Below are 14,998 nucleotides of genomic sequence, written 5' to 3' on the forward strand. Positions count from 1 at the left end.
TGTCCCACGTGGGGCTCACAGTCTTAATCCCCATTTTACAGATGAGGTACCTGAGGCAGACAGCAGTGATTTGCCCAAAGTCACACAGCTGACAAGCAGCAGAGCTGGAATTTGAACCCATGATCTCTGACTCCCAAGCTCACACTCTTTCCACTGAGACACGCTGCCTCTCTCAAAAAGAGCTCTGGCGGGGGACCTCACTTCAAGCAAGGTGTCAAGGTGCTAGCTGGGAGACTTGAAGCCGTCTTCAAAAGTTTGGTACTGGCCAATCCAGGTCCTAGAACCACAGGAATGGTAAAACTGAACAGTTTTGGAGCAGGTGGATAAAGAACTGACGTGCAGGAAAATAATTTTAAAAAAGAAGAGAAAAATGGAAAACCAGCCAGGTGGAAGAGCTCAGCTCTCACATGCATTGCATGAACTGGAAATGGACACTTAACTATTCTACTAAGGTTTATAGACTGGGTGTTGGGGAGGGGGAGAAGGAAAAAAAAAGCAAAGCAAAGGCGTTCTTCAGAAAATAAGAAATGAAGGTTGTGCAATGTAATTAATACCAGAAAGGTTTGCTTACCAGAAAATGCAGCTTGATTTCCCCTGCCTTAGGTTGAGAATACCAACTGCCGCCTTTTTCCTACAGATTCACTTCTCATCCTAGTAGTGTACAGCAGCTAAGCAACTGCAGGGTGAGTTGCAGCACCCAACACACTGTACCCCAAACTGTGACTTGGTAGGTGGGGAGGGACGTGCAGGGAGAGAAAGAGGATGGGGGGTTATGGGAGGAAGTCACTTCCCACCCCTCCATTACAGAGGCTAACTGCCCACATACATATTTGGGTCTCTGTAAGCCCCCCACTTGGCTCTATGCAGCCTAGTGGGGAGGAGTCCCATTTTGAAGTTGGCTTTTCCTGCTGGAGGACTCCCTGGTCCCGCCTGATTTGTGGGCCCCCAGAACAAGAAGGGGGAGGAAGAGGAGGAGGCAGCATAACCAGACTTCTCCACAGGGGCTGGGGGAGGAGAGGCCTCCAGCGCCCGCCCCCACCCGTGGTTTGGGGTGCATCTGGGCAGGCCAGATCGTGTGTGTGTGTGTGGCGGGGTGGTGGGGGTGTTTGTGGGGTTGGGGAGCAGGTCCTGGGTGGTGGGGGTGGAAGAGAAGTGGTCCGTGAGGGGTGGGGGTGGGCGGGGCGGCAGGTGACGTCGCCGTCCCAGGCCTCCCCGGCGCCCTCTGCTCCCGCCGGCCGGGGCGGGGACCCCGGCCCACGGAAACAACAAAGACAAGCGGCGCCGCCATTTTGTGGCGGAGAAGATGGAGGGGGAAGCTTCCCTCGAGAAGGGGGAAGGGAGGGCGGACGGAGAAGGCGCGGCGGGGGCGAGGGCCGGGGCCAAGCACCGAGCGGCACCGGCACGGGCGGGCAGGGCCCGGAGCCAAGTTACATGGCAGAGACACCCCCCCCCCGCCCCCGCTTAACAGCAGCCCCGCACACCGAAACGTCCTACACCTGTTTGGAGGCGGGAAAATAAAGGTTTGGGGAAAAAAATGAAGTAGAGAGTCCGGTTTCCCCTGGTGGAGGACGGGTCGGGGGAGGGGGGGACGGTCGGAATTTGCAGGAGAGGATCAAAATGCCGAAAGTCCATCCGCCCCCACCTCCTTTTTGCCCTGTAATGGGGGTGGTCGGACCCCCTCCCAACAAGGGGGGAGGGAAGAGTACGGGAGAAAAAGGCATAGACAACCTGCAAAAGCCGCTTGGAAAAGACAAAAGGATAAGGAAAAGTCGCCATATTGAAGCAGGGAAGAAAAAAACTCCTTTAAACGACACAAAATTTTAGAAATCTAGCATTCAATGGTACTAAATGGCCGTTAAAAGAAATTACACTTCCCCATCCCATTTTTCTTCACTTTCCACCCCTGCAACTCTCCCCGCCCCCCGCTAAAAAAAATCAAGTAAACGTCATCACCAACTTTTGCTCCTAAAGTAAATCTTCAAAAATTACAAGACATTCTTTACCTTTCCACCTATCGTTTGGGGTGAATTGGCCCTGTTTTTATGCCGACTTAACCTGCAATCTTTATTTCTAGATTGCCACCTATGTCAAGCACACAAATATAGACGTCAAAGCAATTTACATTCGAATCAAAAAGATGAACACTTTCCCCCTCCAAACTCATAGGTAGGCTCCAACACTTTTCTCTGCATAACTCCTTACCCTGCAATCTTTATGTACAGATTGCTCATTCATCTGGCGATTTCAAAGGCGCACCTGTTTGTCTCACACACAAAGAAGTGGGACTTTAGGCCACAAGATCCACCATCTTTTGTATGTGAGCTCATTAACCCTTTCAAAAAGACTGCTGGGATCCGGAGTTAGATGACCCGTCCTCCTTATCGAAAGAGCTCGCACTCCTAGGTCATTGGCAGTCTGAAAATTTGGCTGGATTTCCAAGGGTTAACCATTAGGAGCCTCACTGTAAAAGCTCCCGACCCTCTCCGAGCCTGCGCCTGGACAGGGAAGAGGGGGCTGGCAGGGGAGAAGGTACAAGACCCGTCGACCTAATAGGTCCTATTTTTGCTTAATTTCCCCTGGAGACCTTAAAGGACCCGATAGGGGTCGGCTCTGTCCAACCTGTCTTTTGGTCTAAGATCGCATTTCTTCCTCTGATTACGTTTTTGGTTTCACAATGGGAAAGGAAGATTTCTTTGTTGTAAGGCTGGCTTGGAAAATTCGACACTTACTATCCAATTTTTTTGCGACGCCAGCACCTCGGGATCGGGATGTGGGGGTGGGTGGGTAGGATTTGAGGAATAAAAAGAAAAAAATAAACAGAAAAACCAACTAAAACCCAAAACTCAAGTTACTTGAAGGGGTCTCAGGGGTCAAAGAGCCTCTTGAAAAACAAAGCCAATTCAGGATTCATCTCCCCACCCCACTTCGACGGGGGTCGGGGGGGAAGTTGGGAAGCCAAAAAGTCTTGAATGGGAGGAAAAACAAAACTAGATCGGACGCAGGGAGGGGTTTGGGGGCTTTTTTGAGGGTAAGGTTGGTTGGTGAGTATGAGTATGAGAGGTTTTTGTGGTGATGGTCCTTCGGCCACAGATTTGGGTCCCAAGCAACGTGGGCTCGTGGGGGAAGGATGGGTCGGGAGGAAGATGTAATAAGATACAAGTGGTTGGGTTGGTGGGTGCTGCTTCCAGCAACCTCAGGATCCTTAGGTTAAGGGTGGGGCTGCTCTTCTTGTGGCGGTTATTCGCGTATTTCCCTTACGGGCGGTCTCTCTCTCTCTCCTCCGAAGAAATTCACACCTGGGATGAGGGGAAAACAAGGGGAAGGAGAAAAGGGAGATGAGACGGTCATTACGTGGCCGACTGGTCCGGTCGCTGAGCCCCCTTTTTCGCTTTCGCCCCCTCCACTTTCCCCCACGTAGGGGGCAGCTGTCCCGAGCCCCCGCCCACACCGTGAAACAAACCATGAGAGTGAGGCCTATAAAGGCGTTTCTGCCCGCGATCTCTCCCTCCCGCTACCACCACCACTGCACCAAACACTTACCACCAAACGAACCCCACAACGGCGGCCAACCGCCCCGGCCGCGGCTTATATAGGCCGGCCCCGCCCTGCTCACGAGCGCGCCGCGAGACCCCCTTTCCCCCGCCCACTTCCTCGGGCCTTCGTCCGCGAGGCGCGCGCCCATTGGCCGGCCGCACCCGCCCTCCGCGCGGTGATTGGCTGTCCTCGACGCCAGCGTCTTCGCCCGCCGGCGCCCCTCCCCCACCTCCTCCGCCCTCGCCCCCACCCTGCCGACGCGCGTCCCCGATTGGCGGGAGCGGCCCCTCGCTCCGCCCCCCCCCTCCCCGGCCTTCCTTTCGGTTGGGCGGGGCGGAGGGGCGCATGCGCCTTGGGGAGTCTCTCCCCCCCCCCCCCGGGCCGAAATCTCTCTGAAAATTATTAGCACGGAGGGGGATCGCGCTGCACCTGAGGAACGTGGCGATCAGGCCGGGCGGGGGGCGATTTCTCGTCGTGGTTCGGTGGTGACGCAGTTGGAATTGTGAGGCCGCCCTTCTTCGCCCCGCCCCCTCCCTTCGACGCGTCCGCGCGCGGCCACGTGCCGCAGTGCGGCTGCCTCGCCTTCTTGACGCATGCGCGGCGGCCCCCTCCTCGCCCTCGTCCCGGCCCCGCCCCTCCCGTCCGCCAAGATGGCGGCCTCTGTGGTAGCCACGCTGCTGAGGGGCCTGCGGGTCCTCGCGCCCCTCCGGGGGGCTTCCCCGGCCCAGGTAATTCCCCTCCCTCTGCCTCCCCCCTTTCCCTCGGCCGGCGTGGACCACCCGGCAAAGCCCCGGGCCGGACCCTTGGGGCGGTGGGGGGCGGGGGGGAGGAAGACCCCCCTCCCCCCGCCCCTGTTACCATGGCAACGGGATGCGGCGGACCCCCGTCCCTCGCTGCGCCGTTGCCGTGGCAACCGGGGTGGGCACTCTGCCCGGCCGGGGCGGGCGGAGGGCGAGGGGGTGGCAAGCGCTTAGTACAGTGCTCTGCACGTAGTAAGCGCTCACTAAATACGATTGATGATGGCACCGTCCCGGGCCCCCAGGCGCCCGGCCTTTTTCCGCAGCCGGGCCTCCCTCCCCTAGCGGGTCCTGCTCCCCCCCCCCCCCCCCCAGCCTCGGGTACTCACCCCCTGGAAAAGGTCCCAGGGGCTGCCGGCTACCGCGGCCACTCCCGGAAATGGGGGGCAGGGGGGGGGCCGAGAGGGAGAGCGAGGAGGTGGCCGTCATCACCCGACAGGTGATGGATGGGTGGATGGAGGGATGGAGGGATGGAGGGAGGCCTTTGATCAGAGCGTGGGGACTCACTCGAAGCCTCGCGTCCTTCCTCCCTTTGATGGGCCCCGGTGGCTTCTGTGACTCAGGGACCCGGGGCAGGTTTCGGGTGCCCGGTGACTCCCCCCCCCCCCCCCCCCCCCCAACTTCTCCGGATGTGTATGTAGCTACAACTCTGTTTATTCTGATGGTTGCGACACCTGTCTACCTGTTTTGTCGTCCGTCTCGCCCTTCTAGACCGTGAGCCCGTTGTTGGGTAGGGACCGTCCCTATCTGGTGCCGATTTGTACTTTCCAAGCGCTTAGCACAGTGCTCTGCATACAGTAAGCGTTCAATAAATGCGACTGAATGAATTACTGTCGCCCGCTCCCCCAACACCCTGCGTGCGCCCAGTAAATACTTGGCCGTGCTGATTGTGACCCTGGTGACTAAACAGTCTTGCTCCCCTCCCCGGCCCCTCATCCTCCACTCTTTCCCCCACCGCACCTGCCCACTACTTTGACCCCACTGGGCCTCCCACATCCTTCAGAAGTGGGTTATGTGTGGGGTGGATGGGCAAGATGGATATCGCTCTTTGTAAATCCCTTCTGCCTGTCCAGACCAGCCCTCTGATAGTAATGATAATGGCATTTATTAAGCGCTTACTAGGTGCCAAGCAATGTTCTAAGCGCTGGGGAGGTTACGAGGTGATCAGGTTGCCCCACGTGGGGCTCACAGTCTTAATCCCCATTTTACAGATGAGGGAACTGAGGCACAGAGAAGTGAAGTGACTTGCCCAGAGTCACACAGCTGGCAATTGGCAGAGCCGGGATTTGAACCCAAGACCCCTGACTTCAAAGCCCGGGCTCTTTCCACTGAGCCACGCTGCTCTGATGGTTGGTTGCCATGCGCAGACCACTGTACTGAGCCCTGGGGAGAGTACAGCAGAGTTCGTGGCCTAACGGACAGAGCGCGGGACCAGGAATCAGAAGGGTTCGGGTCCTAGCCCTGGCTCCGCCACTTGTCTGCCGTGTGACCTTGGGCAAGGCGCTTCTCTGTGCCTCGGTTACCCCGACCGTAACATGGGGTTACTCGAGTCCGCTCTCTCATTCACCCCTCACATCCAAGCCGTCACCAAAACCTGCCGGTCTCAGCTCCACAACATTGCCAAGATCCGCCCTTTCCTCTCCATCCCAACCGCTACCCTGCTCATTCAAGCTCTCATCCTATCCCGTCTGGACTACTGCATCAGCCTTCTCTCTCATCTCCCATCCTCGTGTCTCTCTCCACTTCAATCCATACTTCATGCCGCTGCCCGGATTATCTTTGTCCAGAAACGCTCTGGGCATATCACTCCCCTCCTCAAAAATCTCCAGTGGCTTCCAATCAGTCTGCGCATCAGGCAGAAACTCCTCACCCTGGGCTTCAAGGCTGTCCATCCCCTCGCCCCCTCCTACCTCACCTCCCTTCTCTCCTTCTCCAGCCCAGCCCGCACCCTCCGCTCCTCCGCCGCTAATCTCCTCACCGTACCTCGTTCTCGCCTGTCTCGCCATCGACCCCCGGCCCACGTCCTCCCCCGGGCCTGGAATGCCCCCAATCCCTCTGCCCATCCGCCAAGCTAGCTCTCTTCCTCCCTTCAAGGCCCTACTGAGAGCTCACCTCCTCCAGGAGGCCTTCCCAGACTGAGCCCCTTACTTCCTCTCCCCCTCGCCCCCCTCTCCATCCCCCATCTTACCTCCTTCCCTTCCCCACAGCACCTGTATATACGTATATATGTTTGTACATATTTATTACTCTATTTATTTATTTATTTTCTTTGTACAAATCTACTCTATTTTATTTTCTTAGTATGTTTGGTTTTGTTCTCTGTCTCCCCCTTTTAGACTGTGAGCCCACTGTTGGGTAGGGACTGTCTCTATATGTTGCCAATTTGTACTTCCCAAGCGCTTAGTCCAGTGCTCTGCACACAGTAAGCGCTCAATAAATACGATTGATGATGATGATGATGATGGGGATTGCGACTTGGAGCCCCAGTGTGGGACACGGACTGTGTCCAACCTGATGGCCTTGAATGTACCCCAGCACTTAGAACGGGGCCTGGCACATAGTAAGCGCTTAACAAATACCATTTTTAAAACAACCAAAGCAGTCTAGAATCTCCCAAGCGCTTAGTCCAGTGCTCTGCACACAGTAAGTGCTCAATAAATACCCTCGATTGATTGATTAGAGGTTGACAGCTCTCACTATGAGCGTGAGTGCCTTGGGGACGGGGATCGCGCCTACTTAGGGGACCAAACCCACCCAAAAAGCAGTGTGGCCTTGTGGATAAAGCACGAGTCTGGGAATCAGGGGACTGGGATTCTAATCCCGGCTCTGCCACTCGCCCGACGCAAAACCCTGGGCCCGTCATCTCACTTCTCTGGGCCTCGGTTTCCTCACCTGTGACATGGGGATTCAATCCCCGTGCTTCCCCTTCGACTGTGAGCCCCGCGTGGGATAGGGACTGTGTCCTGCCCGATTGTCTTGTCTCCACCCCAGCGTTTCGCACGTGGTAAACACTCCACAAAAACCCCAAGTAAAGACTTGACCGATCGGTCAGCTCTACGTTTTCTCACCTGTGCAGGCTGCTCCCCGGGCCTTCTGTACCGAAGCCCCCGCGAAGAAAGAAGCCTCCCCCAGCACTGAACGCATTTCTCCATTCAAGGATGCCCCTTGGGAGTATCTGGAGACAGAAGGTATCACTGAGGCCAGTGGTTCGGGGAAGGTATGGAGGTAGCCCATGGAAGGAGGAAGGAGAAGCAGCGTGGCCTGGGAGCCAGACACCTGGCTTCTAATCCCAGGCCTGCCACTTGCCTGCTATATGTGACCTTGGGCAAGTCACTTCACTTCTCTGGGCCTCGAACTTCCAGCTGTAAAATGGGGGCGATGACTGTGAGTCGACATGGACTGTATCCAGTCTGATTAGCTTCTCTCTACCCCAGCGCTTAACATAGTGCCTGGTGGCTCTGTGGAAAGAGCCCAGGCTTTGGAGTCAGAGGTCAGCGGTTCAAATCCCGGCTCCGCCACTTGTCAGCTCTGTGACTTTGGGCAAGTCGCTTCACTTCTCTGGGCCTCACTTCCCTCATCTGGAAAATGGGCATGAAGACCGTGAGCCCCATGTGGGACAACCTGATCACCTTGTAACCTCCTCGGCGCTTAGAACAGTGCTTTGCACATAGTAAGCGCTTAATAAATGCCATCATTATTATTATTACTATTAGTACATAACGAGTGTTTCACAAATACTACAGTTACTATTATCGATAACAAATGTCACTTTTTTTTTAAAAAAAGGGGGGGACTTAGGGCAGGAATAGCATGGCCTAGTGGAAAGAGCATGAGCCTGGGAGTAGCCGAGTGACCTTGGGCAAGTTACTTTACTTCTGTGTGCCTTGGTTACGTCACTGTAGAGTGGGGATAAAATACCTACCTCTCCTCCAACTCACACACAGACCATGAAGCCCTCCGGGGACAGAGAACGTATGGTCTGCTTAGATTGAACCCCACCAATTACCTTGGGAACTGCTAAGTACTTAAGGAAGACCACAGAGGGCAAGCTGAGTTGGGGAGAGGCCAGGGGTAGGGCGGGAGGAGCCGAGGGAAGGGTGGGTTCCCAGAGCCTGGTCGTGCCTGGTGGCAGACTCGACTCGGAGGGAGGATAGGGTGGTGCCCAGGGACCCTAAAGTTTGGATCGTCTGGAATGGGAAGGAGGGGAAGGACCCCCTCGCGTCCGCCGGGCCCCGGGGGCTCATGGTCCCACCCCACCCCCAGAGTACCTGGCCCGCTACGGCTCCCGCCCCGTCTGGGCCAACTACCGCCGCAACCACAAGGGTGGGATCCCGCCGCAGCGCACCCGCAAGACGTGCATCGTGAGTGCCGTGGGGGCAGGCGGGAGCGGGGCCCAGGCTTGCGGGGAGAGGCGGGAGCGGGGCCCGGGCCGTGGGGGAGAGGCGGGAGCGGGGCCGCCCGAATGCCCGGTGGGATGGGGCGGGAGGAGGGGGCCGGGCCCGGCCGGACCGGATTGACCCTCTCCTGCCGCCCCCTCAGCGCGGGGACAAGGTTGCCGGGAACCCCTGCCCCATCTGCCGGGACCAGAAACTGCTTGTGGACTACAGGGTGAGTACCCCCGGCCCTGCTGCTTGGCAAAGCCCTTCCCCTGGGGGTCCGCCCTGGGTCCCTCCTCCCCACCCACCCGGACGGCGAACTTCCACCGCCACACCTTCTCCAGGGCGAGTCTAGGTTGCCGACCGCCCCTTCCCTCCCTCTGCTCCTCCTCGACCTCTCACTTCCTCCTCTCCCTCCCCTACAGAACGTGAAGCTCCTGGAGCAGTTTATCTGTGAGCACACGGGAGTCATCTTCCACGCCCCCCACACAGGTGAGACCATCCCCCTTGGCCCCCCGACCAGGAAATCCCCGGCCCCTGGCTCGTCCCAGCCCCACCCACTACTCCCTGGACCTTGATCTCGGCGTTCTCATTGCCGCCGACCCCTCGCCCGCGTCCCTCCTCGGACCCGGAACTCCTTCCCTCTGCGTGTCCGACGGTCCACCGCTCTCCCCGTCTTCAAAACCCTCCTAAAATCATGTGACCACGTTAATCCAAGCACCTGCTTTCCACCTTGACTCCCGCATCAGCTTCCTCGGTGACCTCCCTGCCTCCTGTCTCTCCCCACTCCAGTCCACAGTTCGCTCTGCTACCCGGATCATTTTTCTAAAAACCCATTCAGTCCATGGCTCCCCACTCCTCAAGACCCGCCAGCAGTTGCCCAGCCACCTCCGCATCAAAAAGAAACTCCTCACCGTTGGCTTTAAAGAACTTGACCCCTCCTACCTCATCTCTCTGCTCTCCTATGACAACGCAGCACTTGGCTGCTGTCACACCGCCTATACCTCGATCTCATCTGTCTCAGTGCCGACCCCTCGCCCACTTCATCTCTCTGGCCCCTTCACACCCAACACTCCACCACTCTCCCCACCTTCAAAACCCTCCTGAAATCAAATCTCCAAGAAGACTTGCCTGATTAAGCCCTTTATTACCCTTCTGCATCAACTACGCTCTTGGCCGTGTCCCCCTTAAGCACTTCGAGACTCTGCACGGCACGGCACTTACCTCCCTATCCTATAGCTATAATTCTATTCTGGCGCTTCTGACACCTGTCTGCATGTTTTGTTTTGTTGTCTGTCCCCCCCCTTTCTAGACTGTGAGCCCGATGTTGGGTAGGGACCGTCTCTATATGTTGCCGACTTGTACTTCCCAAGCGCTTAGTACAGTAAGCGCTCAATAAATACGACTGAATGAATGAATGAATCCCTACGCTCTGCTATTTTCCCTCTCTGTTATTTATTTTAATGTCCGTCTACCCCTGTAGACCGTAAGCTCCTTGTGGGCGGGAATTGGGTCAGGCAACTCTGTTGTATTGTGCTGCATCTCCCCCAGCGCTTGGTAGAATGCATGGCACATAGTAATCGCTTAACGAGTACTGTAATTACTTTTCCAAATGCTTACTAGGGTGCCGTGCACGCAGTAAGTGCTCAGTCGTTACTGTTGATTAATGGATAGGTCTCCTGGGAAATCCCACCCTGTTAGGTCCTGCCCTCCCTCTCTCCCGCTCCTCCTCCTCCCTCCGCCCCTGCCCCCCATTTCTCTTTTGTGTATGGTATTTGTTAAGCGCTTCCTATGTACCAGGCACGGTATCAAGCCCTGGGATGAATGCAAGATAACTAGGTTGGACGTAGTCCGTGTCCCACACGGGACTCAGTATCTTAATCCCAGTTTTACAGAGGAGGGAACGGAGGCCCAGAGAAGTGAAGCGATTTGCCCGAGCTCTCACAGCAGACTATAGTGGCGGAGTCAGGGTGAGAATCCAGATCCTCTGATTGCCAGGCCTGGGCTCTTTCCCCTAGGCTGCACCGCTTCCTTGTTCTCCCCCATCCGTACGGGTCTGCTGGCGCCTTAGTCCTAAGGCCTTAAAAGCCCTTTTGTCCCCTCAGTACCTCGTTTCTGAGGGAGTCAGGATAGGCAAACCTTCCATCCCGCTACTCAGAAGAGGGGGTTCCGCCCAGCATCCGTCAAGCCGCGGTATCTGTTGGATGCATACTGTGTGCAGGGCCCTGTACTAAGCATTTGGGAGAGCACAATACAATAGTCGGCAGACGCGGTTGCGGCCCCCGAGGAGCTTCCAGTCTAGTGGGCCCAGCTGGTCAGGGCTTGGGGTCGGGGCTAGACACTGGTCCTGCGGCTCGGCTCTTTTTCTCTCTCCCTCTCTCCTTTTCCCCTCCGCCTCTCTGTCTCCCGTCTGTTCTCTCCTCTCTGCCTCTGTATGTCTCCGTGTCCCCCCCCCCCAGCTCCGTTGCGTTCCGTCCCTCCTGCAGGGGTCTGCATGAAGCAGCACAAGAAGCTGACCCAGGCCATCAGGCAAGCGAGGGACCACGGTGAGAATAATAATAATAATAATAATGGCATTTATTAAGCGCATACTATGTGCAAAGCACTGTTCTAAGCGCTGGGGAGGTTACAAGGTGATCAGATTGTCCCACGGGGGGCTCACAGTCTCAATCCCCATTTTACAGATGGGGGAACTGAGGCACAGAGAAGTTAAGTGTGACTTGCCCAAAGTCACACAGCTGACAGTCGGCAGAGCCGGGATTTGAACCCATGACCTCTGACTCCAAAGCCCGGGCTCTTTCCACTGAGCCGCGGTGCTTCCGGATGGGACCGCGGCCGGGAGCCCGGGCGAGGCGGCGGGGTCGCACCACTGGCGGGAGGCAGGGGAGTCCGGACCGGAGCCCCCGCGGGCCGGGAATGGGGCGCGGGAGGACTGGAACCGGGTGGGACTTGGAGAGGTCATCTGAGCCTGCCCCCGAGCAGGAAGCTAATCAGGTAGTGGTGTTTTAGCGCAGTCACAGCACCGTGCTAAGCTCTTGGAAGAGTGTCCTGGAGTAAGAAGGCATGGTCCCTCGAGCTGCCGAATGTCCACAGGGCCTGTCCACCTCAGGTGGGAGGGTGGGCCCGGTACCGAAACCCACCCTAGCGACAGAAGCGCCAGGGAGACAAAACCACGCCGCCGGGGCACTGATTCTCCCCGGAGGGAAACGCGGACTGCAGGGGCTGCCTTACGTCTGGGAGGATCAATAGATCAATCAATCAATAGCATTTTATTAATATTGAGCGCTTACTGTGTGCAGAGCACCTTCCTATGTGCTTGGGCACGTTCCCTGCCCATATCGAGCTTAAGACTGAAGGACAGAGAGAGTGAGACGAAGTGGAGGGAGGGAGGGTCAAAGGGTTAGAGAAAGCACCGGGAAAAATAGGGGTGAGGTGGGAGGGGTCGCCGACGAAAGGAGTTGGGTTGAAGTCTGGTACTGATGGTCTCCATCCCCATCTGGGGTGAGTTTCCCCTTCCTCCTTTGATTCAATCGTATTTATTGAGCGCTTACTGTGTGCAGAGCACTGTACTAAGCGCTTGGGAAGTACAAGTTGGCAACATAGAGGGACGGTCCCTACCCAACAGTGGGCTCACAGTCTAGAAGGGGAAATATAACTCCCGCGATGGCCAGGAATCGAACCCGGGGCAACTGCTTGGAAGGCAGCTATGCTAACCACTCTACCACCAGCACTGCTCCTCACCTCCTTCCCCCTGCTCCCCTCCCCCCCAGGCCTCCTGCCCTTCCACATCCCCGTGGCCGACCTGCGGGACGCGGACTTCAGCAACCAGCACGGAGCCGTGACGCGCACTCCCCCGGGGCCGGCGCTGGCGGCGGGCACCCCCTGGTACCCCTGGTACGCCTGGCAGCACCCGTCCGACAAAGAGATGGCCCGGATGCGCCGGCTGTACCGCGGCTATCTGCGGGAGGAGAGCGGGCCTCCGCCCGAGAGGATGCCCCAAGTCCCCCGGCCCGCCGCGGCCCCTGTTGTGGGGGAAGAGGAACCCAGGAGCGCAGGAGCCTAGAAGGGGCTCGAGGATACGGGAGACGCCCCTCCGGGGCGGTCGGACCCAGGAGCCCCCCTCCCACGCTCACACGGCCCGCTTGGCCGTCTCTCCCGCTCGAGTGCTTACTGTGGACGGAGCACTGTACTGAGCGCTTGGACGAGTCCAACAGGACGAGTGGCAGGAGAGATGGGCCGGCCCAGGTCCCGAAGAGGGGAGGGGTGGGCGGGAAGGGGGTGTGTGGCACCAACTCGCCTGAATAAAACCTCTGTCCACCTCCCCTGCTCTGTGTCCTCCTTCGTTGCCAGGGCTGCACGGTGCTCTTCCCTCAGTGGAAAGAGCTCGGGCTCTGGAGTCACGGGTCATGGGTTCAAATTCCGGCTCCACCAAGTGTCAGCTGTGTGACTTTGGGCAAGCCACTTCATTCAATCGTATTTATTGAGCGCTTACTGTGTGCAGAGCACTGTACTAAGCGCTTGGGAAGTCCAAGTTGGCAACATATAGAGACGGTCCCCACCCAATAGTGGGCTTACAGTCTAGAAGACTTCACTTCTCTGGGCCTCAGTTACCACTTGGGAAGTACGAGTTGGAACATCTAGTGACGGTCCCTACCCAACAGTGGGCTCACAGTCTAGAAGACTTCACTTCTCTGGGCCTCAGTTACCGCATCTGGAAAATGGGGATGAAGACTGTGAGCGCCCCCATGGGACAACCTGATCACCTTGTGACCTCTCCAGTGCTTAGTACAGTGCTTGGTGCATAGTAAGTGCTTAATAAATGCCATCATTATTATTATTATTACTGAGCGATCGCTGCTTCTAGACTGTGAGCCCACTGTTGGGTAGGGGCCATCTCTATATGTTGCCAACTTGAACTTCCCAAGCGCTTAGTACAGTGGCCTGCACACAGTAAGCGCTCAATAAATATGATCGAATGAATGGGGGGCGGGGAAGGAGAAGCAGCCTGGCTCAGTGGAAAGAGCCCGGGCTTTGGAGTCAGAGGTCATAGGTTCAAATCCCAGCTCCGCCAGTTGTCAGCTGTGTGACTTTGGGCAAGTCACTTCACTTCTCTGGGCCTCAGTTTCCTCATCTGGAAAATGGGGATGAAGACCGTGAGCCCCCAGTGGGACAACCTGATCACCTTGTAACCTCCCCAGCGCTTAGAACAGTGCTTTGCACATAGTAAACACTTGATAAATGCCATTATTATTATTACTATTAGAAGCAGCAACTGCTCAGTAGTAATAATAATAATAATGATGGCACTTCTAGACTAGAAGCAGCAACTGCTCAGTAATAATAATAATGATGGCACTTCTAGACTGTGAGCCTGCTGTTGGGTAGGGACTGTCTCCATATGTTGCCAACTCTTCCCAAGCGCTTAGTACAGTGCTCTGCACACAGTAAGCGCTCAATAAATACGATTGAATGAATGAATATGTTGCCAACTCTTCCCAAGCGCCTAGTACAGTGCTCTGCACGCAGTAAACGCTCAATAAATATGATTGAATGAATGAATGAACGATTGAATGAATGAATAAATACGATTACTGTCTATGTCGCCAACTTGGACTTCCCAAGCGCTTAGTCCAGTGCTCTGTACACAGTAAGCGGTCCATAAATACGATTGAATGAATGAATAAATACGATTACCATCTCTCTATGTCACCAACCTGGACTTCCCAAGCGCTTAGTCCAGTGCTGTGCATACAGTAAGCGCCCCATAAATACGATTGAATGAATGAATATACACGATTACAATCTCTATGTGTTGCCAACTTGGACTTCCCAAGCGCTTAGTCCAGTGGTCTGCACACAGTAAGCGCTCCATAAATACGATTGAATGAATGAATACATACGATTATCATCTCTCTATGTGGCCAACCTGGACTTCCCAAGCGCTTAGTCCAGTGCTCTGCACACAGTAAGTGCCCCATAACTACGATTGAATGAATGAATACGATTACTGTCTTTCTATGTGGCCAACTTGGACTTCCCTAGCGCTTAATCAATCAATCAATCAATCCGTATTTATTGAGCGCTTACTGTGTGCAGAGCACTGTACTAAGCGCTTGGGAAGTACAAGTTGGCAAAATATAGAGACAGTTCCTACCCAACAGTGGGCTCACAGTCTAGAAGGGGGAGACAGAGAACAAAACCAAACATATTAACAAAATAAAATAAATAGAATAGATATGTACAAGTAAAATAGAGTAATAAATATGTACAAGCATCTATACAGGTGCTGTG

General features: G+C 55.9%; 2 protein-coding genes across 8 annotated transcripts in view; one reads left to right on the top strand and one right to left on the bottom strand.

The window, feature by feature from the left end:
- PPP1R10 (protein phosphatase 1 regulatory subunit 10) overlaps positions 1 to 4,701 on the bottom strand; it is a 19,926-nt gene extending 15,225 nt beyond the window's left edge. Inside the window, exons 1-2 of one of the 7 annotated variants that reach the window (XM_038768688.1) lie at positions 4,661 to 4,701; positions 2,730 to 3,296 (exon numbers count right to left, since the gene is read on the bottom strand). The gene's annotated coding sequence lies outside the window, so the exon portion shown is untranslated. Of the gene's footprint in view, positions 1 to 571; positions 804 to 2,729; positions 3,297 to 3,540; positions 3,597 to 3,963; positions 4,050 to 4,660 lie in introns of those variants that run through there. The other 6 variants (XM_038768686.1, XM_038768691.1, XM_038768689.1 and 3 more) reach the window with 6 other exon arrangements.
- Positions 4,052 to 13,029, top strand: MRPS18B (mitochondrial ribosomal protein S18B). The gene is made up of 7 exons (XM_038768695.1): positions 4,052 to 4,262; positions 7,408 to 7,519; positions 8,595 to 8,692; positions 8,871 to 8,939; positions 9,133 to 9,199; positions 11,194 to 11,253; positions 12,478 to 13,029. Exons 1-7 carry the CDS (start codon positions 4,128 to 4,130, stop codon positions 12,768 to 12,770), a joined length of 834 nt encoding a protein of 277 aa, XP_038624623.1. The 5' UTR covers positions 4,052 to 4,127; the 3' UTR covers positions 12,771 to 13,029.
- The last annotated feature ends 1,969 nt before the right edge of the window (positions 13,030 to 14,998 follow it).

The sequence above is a fragment of the Tachyglossus aculeatus genome, chromosome Y4 (genome assembly GCF_015852505.1).
Source record: "Tachyglossus aculeatus isolate mTacAcu1 chromosome Y4, mTacAcu1.pri, whole genome shotgun sequence".
NCBI lineage: Eukaryota > Metazoa > Chordata > Mammalia > Monotremata > Tachyglossidae > Tachyglossus > Tachyglossus aculeatus.